The following is an 8,799-nucleotide window of genomic DNA, read 5'->3' as shown; positions in this document are numbered from 1 at the left end:
GCGGGAGGGGGGAGTAACTACTATAGTTGCTGTTCAATGTTAGGGAAACTTACAGTAGGAATGTACTCAATTTCAAGTCCACCTAGGATGCTATACAATAATGTAAAGGCTTCTGCTGTTCTTTACTGATAAGGCCACAGTTATCAGCCAACAAATATGATTAAAATAAATGTAAAATATTACACATTTGTTAAAAGGTGCGTTATTAGAATTTGAAGCCATTCTATCAGCTGTTTGAAGTGGGTAGAAATTCACTTTTAAAAATTCCTCCCACTAAAGTAAGTTGTTCACACAGTGTTGTAGTAATCATCAGTGCTTTGAAGGGAAAAAACAAACAAACAAACAAACAAACAAAAAAAACCCCCGAAACACCTTCTCATTTTATTGCCAAATAACTTTGTCAAGCATATCAGCAAATATAAAACCAGTTACATGACCTTCAGTTATAAGGTTGTCATGTTCCCCTTTTTCTTTTTTTAAACAGATGTCTCATGTGAAACAAATGTTGACATCAGTCTTCTAGTAAAGTACACTCCATCCTCATAACATCAGTCATGGAAGGCAAACGCTTTGTTTGTTAAAATGAAGTACTGTTGCAACAAGGTTGCTTATGATGTTGTTTAATAAAGAAGGGAGCCAAGATACATTATATCAGAGAGGGTGGAGTGCATATACAATAATTCTGCCATCTGTTACTTGATAGAGAGGGGAAAACCAAAACCAAATGCATTTTCTTTCCAGTATTGATACAAGCAAAATTAACTTGGTCATTACAAATTGTATGCTGCTCAACATAATAAAAAAAGGATAATAGATTTAGGAATGTCCCAGTATACTTAAGAATGATAGCTGATTATATATATATAGAATGTTATGATCTTTTTATTTCAAGACTGAGAATTAATCAATGAATGACTTGGAATGGGTCTGAAATACAAAAATAATGCATTGATCTCATGACATAAAAGGCATCTTTTTATGCAACTTTGGATTTCTAAATTTAGACTAAGCCTGTTTTCTTTAATTAGATTTAGAAATGCAAGGTAAACTTGGTCACATTGCTATTATTTGGAACACTCAGAACTCAATTCTATTTTTGCTTCTTTGCAGTGTATAAAGAGGTGGAAAGTATCCTCAGAGTACTGGTGTAGTGGCTCTGTGGGATGAAAGGCAAACCTAGAGCAGGAGACCTTGCAGGATTGCTCTCTGGAAAAGCATGTATGTAAATTGCTCACCAGAATACTTCCCATCCTTTATTTAATGTTTCAGAATGGCTTTGGTCTCAAGAAAACAGCTGCTCACCAACTCTTAATATTTTCAAAAAGAGTAGAACACTAAGGTATTGTGAGAACATCTAGCAGAAAGAGAACTGCATACAGGAAGGAAAAAAGAAGAGAACAGATTTTTAAACTTGTGATCAATTTCTGCCAGAGAAAGGTAAAAACACTTACACCTGATTGATACCTTGCTATAGTTTACTGGACTAAAACTGGGGCTGTGGCTACAAGATGCATTTAGAAATAAAACAAACAGAACCTCCTCTCACCCCACAGAACTAGCAGAAGACTTGAGACAGTTTGTTTGTTTGACAGGCAAATGTTATTAGCTAAAAACTCTTTAGCTAAATCTGCTTCTATGGCCCCAAATGTTTAAAAGGTATCATGGATTAAAGCCATGAAAATAAATTAAAAAGAATTTCAATTTGAAATTTTATTAGCATGTTGCTAGAATGGCCAACATCGATCGACAGGAGAGACTTTTTGTCCACATACTTTGTAAATCTCTTCCACACATACCGCTCTTTGCTTCCCCTCTCTTTCTTCGTTCATTAAATGTTATTAAAAGCCAAACCAAATACTGGCTATGGGTGTAAGAAGAATGCTGGTTTTCTGGAATGTTGCCATGGATTCCGGTTTAAATTGCGTCCCACCAGAGAGCGCAGCCCCCGGTCTGTCTGTGGCAGACAGCTCTCGCCAAGCCGGGGAAAGAAGGGAGCACCTCGTCCCTCCGCTGTTCGTTACTCTTTCCCATCCACTATAGCCAGGTCTTTGATCACTCTCAGTTTGCCACTGGCATCGATCCTGCGCTTCTCCCTTATTAGATCCTCCAGGCTGTGGAATCGCACCGTGTGCACCTTGTTCTCAGCCAGGTGGATCTTGAGATAGTATTGCTGCTGGTGCTGGGTGCCGGCAGCAGCCTGCAGCTCCCCCCCGGCTTTGAACTCCCTTTTCCCGAACCGGCACCAGGCGGCAAAGCTCTCCGAGTTAGTCCAGCAGATCTCGTCGCTTTTTAAACCCAGGTGCCCGCAGGCGTTCTGCACCACCAGCTCTGCCACCAGGGGGCGGTAGCGGTACCAGCTATTCACCACCCGGCCCACGTTGCCAGCGCTCGCCTCGTACAAGCTGTCCTGGCGGATCTGGCCCTGGTGCAGGTGGATGATCTGCCCGCTGCCCACATAAACTGCCCAGTGCGGGGGTGGGGGTGGGTGGTCGGATGGCCCCAGGTAGAGCAGCTCCAGCAAGTCTCCCGGCTTGCTGAGGGCAGGCAGGGCCGAGACCGAGAAGACGCGCAGGTCCCCAGCCTGGGGGCCGCTGCTGACTTTGGAGAAGATGCATTCCTGGCCGCGGAAGGCGGAGAACTGGGTCTCGTTCAGTACCAGTTGGTGGTGGTGGGTGGGGGTCTCCTGCCCAGGGCTGCTGGAGCCCTTCACGCTGTACTTGTCCGGCTGGCCTCGCTCGTCCAGGTCCTCCTCCTCATCCGAGAAGAAGTAAGCCACCCCGACCCGCAGCTCGTCCTTCTCGATCCCCGAGGGGTCTCCGGTCGGCAATTCGCTGTAATTCAGGTGGGTGATGCGATCCAGTTGATTTCCCATCAATGACAAGGCAAGGCGAGGGCAGGAATCGCCGGGTCTGGGTGTGGGAGGGAGGAGAGACGAAGGACGGAGAGAGGGAAAGGGGGGAAAGGAAAGAAGGAGAAAAGGGAGAGGAGGAAGAACAAAAAAAAATCCAGGCACTGAGTTTCAGTGATTTCCCCTCCCGGATCGCGTCCCCGCTCCCCGCGTTAGGAGAATCCTCCCTCCCCTCCCACTGTGCCCCTTTGGGGCTGCGCCCTGCCCGGTGCCAGCGTTACACGCGTGGCTCGGGCATGGAGCCGTACCGGGGGCACCCGCACAATGCCACAGCGGTGCAGCCGCGTGCGGCGGGCACAGCTCTCCCGGGAGACGTGGGGACCGCAGCCGTCCCCGGGATGCGGCGTCCCGGCCGGCATCCGTACCCTGTCCCGCTTCCAGGGTCCCCGTCGGCTCCTGGGCTCCAGGGGGAGGAAAGGGGGTAAAGTTCACCGCAGAGCCTCTGGGCTAGGGGGAGAAGGGCGCAGGGTGGCTGGAGCTGAGAGCGTCCCGGCTCGCACCCGTGGCTCCAGCGGAGCACGCTCTGCCCCGGCTCCCGGCCGCCCGCCTCGGCGGGGCTCCTCGGCAGGGCAGCGTCTGGCTCCCGGGAGCCGAGCCGTGACACCCCGGCTGCCCCCTTCCAACTCCCGCCCGCAGCAGCGGCCCCGGTCCTGCCCCTCTGGGACCAGCCTCCTGACAGCGACCCCCCGGGCGCTCCGTACCCGTGATCGCCCCGCTCCAGCCAAGCGCCCAACTCCCTTAAAGACTTCTTGTCCCCATGGGAGCCGCAGAGCAGGTGAGCAGCGTCATCCCCGGCGCCCCCTGCTCCTCCCCGAGCCCCGGCTCCAGCTCCAGCTCTTTGGACGCGCTCTGCCTTTCCCTGGACAGCCCCGCTCCGCTCTGGGCTGCCCCCAGCACCGGCGAGTCTAAGTACCGGCGGCTCCCGAGCCCTGCACCCGCCCCGTGCGGAGCTCATTGGCTGCTTTGCTTTGAGGTTGGCAAGAGGAGCGAGCCTCCGGGGTGTCAATCACCGGCCCAGGGTGGGATTCCAGACGTTCCCTCTGCTTGCTGCTGCTCCGCCAGGCCCCCACCGCCCCTCGCCTGCTTGGCCAGGCTGCTAAGGGGCAGAGCATCATCCCTGAGAGATTGGCTGGGCCGAACCCCTCCGGCACCCAGCTCGCATACTGTGGCCAGAACAGCCAGGCAGTGCTTCAAGTCAGGAATCTGCATAATGCCATGATAGACTGGTACCACTCTCCAGGTTTATTCTTCATTTTCAGGCCCTATAGCACAATACCTTGCTTTCTTGGGAGACCCTCAAACAGCAGCTACTAGACCCAGGTTATGGGGCAGGAAAGTAATAAGGGAGAGAAAAGGTTATTGACATAAGGGGCATGGTATGACTTCAATGGAAAGCTATATTATATAACAAGAAAGTTATTTCAACTGTAAATACTTAGCAGGTCTGAGGAGCTCAGACGTTCACCAGGCTTCACAACACCAAGAGATCTGATGGATTCTCCTTTGCTTGGAGGCTTTGAATCAGGACTGGTCAGTCTTTCTAAAAGAGATGATGTAGCTGAACCAGATTTTGGGAGGGGTGTTCTATGCAGGAATTACAGGGTCTCTATCAGTGGTGTTATGCAGGAAGTAAGGCTACACGATCATGTAAAGCATTGGACTCTGATTCGCAATGGTATTTAGGTACCAAACTTCCATTGGGAGTTAGGTGACTACATACCTTTGAGGATCTGAACTAATAATCCCTTCTGGCCTTTAAAAACAAACAAACGAAAACCAACCCTTTGAATCACCACTGTGAGGTAGATCAGTATTGTTATTACAATTCTCATTTTACAGAGGAGGAAATTTAGGTATTAGGTGATGAAATGACTTGTCCAAGATCTCACCATGACTCTGTGTTAGATTATAGATTATAACCTAGAGTTACCAGCCAGATGCACTAGCCACAAAAGCACATTTCCTTTCCTCTTTGCTGAGGAGTGAGAATTTAATCTAATTATGTCAGACATATATATCAGCAAATTTTAATACATAATATTTTGGCCCATGTGTAAACCACATGAAAGTACACATTTTATTTACATGAAAGTAAAGATACTATGTTCCTTGCATTGCAATTATTTTTGGTCATTAATAAACTCAGCCACTCTCCCTTGCAGTATCAGCAGGAAGGTACACCTATATTGCTGGCAACATATACCTGTGTTATTGGCATCTTATCTGATGCTTGCTTCATTTGGATCTCTTCTTATTAACTTTGGACAATATCATCAGTTTATTTTCACCATATAGAAACTATGATCAGACTTTATTTCAGCTTCAGAGTGGTTTAAGGTGCATACATAACAACATCTGAGACAAATGTGGAGTTTCTTAGTTAAATTAGAGCCTTGTGTACAATTTGGAAGACCCCTCGCTCCTACCATCCCACTGATCAAATGTTTACTTGGCTATCTTTCTGCAGTAGCATTTCCAAGATGTGTCACTTACGAGGTGCTAATGAAACACAATTTAATTTTGAAAATATAGTTAAAAATGTTGGACTCATTCCTTATATTCATTAACTATTGCTTCTACTTACAGAAAGAAAAACAAACAAGTGGGAAAGAAAATAAAGAGCAAGCTCACATTGACATTGACCACCCAATTGACAGATATGCCACTGTGAGGCTGCCATAGCCTATTTTTCATTGTAGTAACTATGCTGAGCTACTCAGGGTTACAGGGTGTCCAAAGTTTGGGGACTCTGGGCTAGATCCTCAAATCAATGAATTTGATTTACCCTGATTTACATCAACTAAGGCTCTGGCTTTCAGGGTTTATACAACTGGATGGTGGATTCAAAAGAACAGAAGATCTTTTTAAAAAACCATTCTAATATGATACATTTGAAAGTTTTTATGGTGCTAAGCATGATAGATCAGAATTTCTTAACATATGGAAACAGTGTAAATGAATCTCTTAATGCTTGTTAGGTATTACATAGTCTTATGGTATCCCTTCATCACCCCCATATTTTAAAACTCTATTACTGAGGCATCATTGTATCTTCATAGTTAAGGTTATTTTGGAATTTGCACATAAAGCAGGGTTTAAATCCCTAGGATTTACATTACTGTCTGTTAACATACTCCATTTCCAAAGCTGGACCATTTTGGAGATCAGGTCCTTCTCATATTTTCTAGGGTAAATCTTTCAGAACTTTTATGAACAGTTTCTGTTTTCTAAAGACTATTTTTCTTCTTTTTAATATCAGAACTTTTTTGGATCCCACTCACACAGTTCACACTTCCCACAGTTGCCAATCATCAAGATGATGAGAATGGCAGAGGGTCATTTCTAGACAATTTAAAACAAACAAGAAGTTATTTAATCTTTGCCAGAAACAGCCAGTGGAGAATGCATCACTGCTTTAGGCTACTTAGTGCAGAAGGAAGGAGCTGTACTGTTGTCTAGATGGCAGGTTCCTTGATACAGCTCTGTTCCACTCTGTGTCCCCCATTATAACTCTGCTTCTGCCTCCCATGCTCCCACAGGTCTGTGCAATCTTTCTGCCCCACTCCATCATGCTCCCACAGTTCCATTTGGATCAACTCCCCGCAAGCCCAGTCCACTCACCCCCACCATCCACTTCCCATTCATATTCCATGTCTGCTGACCACCAGACTCTACCACAACTTTGCTAACTCCCCCATCCTCAGACAGTTCTTTTAACCCCATCTTTTCTCTAACACCCAAGAACCTGATCGTTAAAATCTTAAATTGGGCAAAATGCGTGAAAGGTCATCTTATTTTCACCAGTAAACATGTTGTAAAAAATTGTGAAAGGCAAGTACAGAACAGTCCTAGGGAGTATGTAAACAGACTGCTTGAACAAAGGAGTTGCTGATTAGGAGTTTCAAAACTCCTGGTGAAGTTACAGAATTGTTACAGAAGTAGACCAAAATGTTCTTAAGATGGAGAGAAGTTTGGACCATAGCCTTGGACCTCTGGATGCTTGTTTTGATTGGTCAGTTTTGATGAGCAAATTTGCTGCCTCTTTCATACATTACTTTTCTGGAAGCACTTGGTGATTTCTTCAGCACAACAGTGAACTCAGAGCTTGGCAGCAAGTTTAGAGAAGGTGTGAGATTGCCTCAGCATACTCACATTGACCAGCATCATAGTGTTGCCATAAATGATAGCAAAACCACCACATGTTGGGACTCAAGAATTTACCATCACAAACACTGAACCTTCTTTTTTCTAATTCCAAATAATGTTTTCCCCAGACCAGACAAGGGAAGGGAACCAGATGATGTCACCATCTCTATGGCTGCATCCTGAACAACTCCTGGTGTAAACCTAAAGTTTCCATTATTATCCCTTCTCTTTGGTTCATCTTATTCTTCTTATCTCTTTTCTGTCGTTCTTTGCCTTCTGTCTAATAAGAGCCAAGTTGAGTTAGAAGAAATCTAATCTGGTAACAATTTGCTGTGACAAGCTTGGCAATGATGTATGCTGTGTCTGGGGCTTTTCCGGTTAAAAATATTCTCTTATATATGTATTTTTGTTTTATCTTAAGAAGAAAGAGGATTGGATTTTGAATAACAAAACCTGAGACTTGTTACTTAAAAATGACTCTCTCTGTGTCTTTTTTTCCAATAAAAGCATTGACTATATTACATTTACTGGCATACAATGAACTGTATTCCTGGTTCCCTTGGAACCAGTAGCAAAACTCACATAGACCACACAAGATCTGGTTATCATAAATAAATATAAACTGTGATTGAGAAAATTAATGAACAAAATACATGTTATGATGCATTATCCTTGATTTTCTCAATCATTCATTTACTCAGTAATCTGCAAAACTCAGTGATTTGCAAAGGTTCTCCCAATTCAGAGATTTTCAAAGTGTTTCACAATGTGGGCTACATCTTAATACAGACACTATCTCACAGACCATTCCTCTGGCATTTGCAATCACACAACTTTCCTGTGGCAACTATAGCAATTGCTTTCAGAGACAAGTAATGTTTTGGGGAGTATTTTGTGTATATGTGTAACACTGACGGACCCTGGTTGTTGGCGGGTGGGATCAAACCTGGGACCTCTGGAGCTAAATGCATGAGCTAAAAGCCACATGCCCCTTAGCTAAGGCTGTAGCAGACTCATTTATCTGTAAGTGGACTCAGTGCCACTAAAGGGGACAGAACACCACACCCAGGAGGTGTGTGGGTTACATATGCACTTGTCTTTCAGTACAGTGTAGCAACTGGACACAAGGAGAAAAAAGCCAGCATCATAAGACCGACCAACCAACCAACTCTTTGGGGACCATCAGTGGAGGTCCCTCTCCTAGTGACTAGAATAAATATCCTGGCACAACTTCAAGTAAACACTTCCTAATTAGGAATTTATTAGTTTTCCAAACTGGACAGAATTTTGGTAATATCTACATATTTGAAATGTCATCACTAAAATAATGGCTCTTCATAGGAAGGAAATTTTCAGTGTACCACTCCCCTCTACAAAATGTTTTCTCTCTGTACATTACATAGGCCAGAAGCCATAATGTATGAGTATCTAAGGTCACATAGACAGCTTTAAATATATTATTAGCTTACTGTTCCCTTTCCCCATTCCATAGCCCCTGAGGCATACTTGGCAATATGACTCTCCAGTGTAAGTCATCAAGTTTTCATGGATTTCCCATTTCAGAATGGAGAGAACTCAATTTTTACTGAAACAGTTGCTGGCAGCTTGGAATTTTCCTGCATGCATTCTTCCTGGCCCTGTCCTCCTGTACTTGTGTAATGGGATCCTTTATTAAATCTTTGTTGTGTAAGTATGATGTGCTATAATACCCATGATTTGTAATATGTATGAATTTTCTGCTGCCC

The 8,799-nt window shown here is 44.7% G+C and overlaps 1 protein-coding gene across 1 annotated transcript; it reads right to left on the bottom strand.

Annotated features, from left to right (window-relative positions):
• Positions 1-360: 360 nt before the first annotated feature.
• LRATD1 (LRAT domain containing 1) lies at positions 361-3,774 on the bottom strand. The gene is made up of 2 exons (XM_054021960.1): positions 3,610-3,774; positions 361-2,909 (listed from the first exon to the last, which is right to left on the bottom strand). Exon 2 carries the CDS (start codon positions 2,870-2,872, stop codon positions 2,018-2,020), a length of 855 nt encoding a protein of 284 aa, XP_053877935.1. The 5' UTR covers positions 2,873-2,909; positions 3,610-3,774; the 3' UTR covers positions 361-2,017.
• Positions 3,775-8,799: the final 5,025 nt, after the last annotated feature.

This window comes from Malaclemys terrapin, chromosome 3 (genome assembly GCF_027887155.1).
Source record: "Malaclemys terrapin pileata isolate rMalTer1 chromosome 3, rMalTer1.hap1, whole genome shotgun sequence".
Classification (NCBI taxonomy): Eukaryota; Metazoa; Chordata; order Testudines; family Emydidae; genus Malaclemys; species Malaclemys terrapin.
The sequence above is the reverse complement of the archived record's forward strand: the minus strand, read 5'-3'. Positions and strand labels throughout refer to the sequence as shown.

What these genes read in the sequence shown, in the direction of transcription:
- LRATD1 (XM_054021960.1), bottom strand. Translation starts at nt 2,872, where the DNA reads ATGGGAAATCAACTGGATCGCATCACCCACCTGAATTACAGCGAATTG.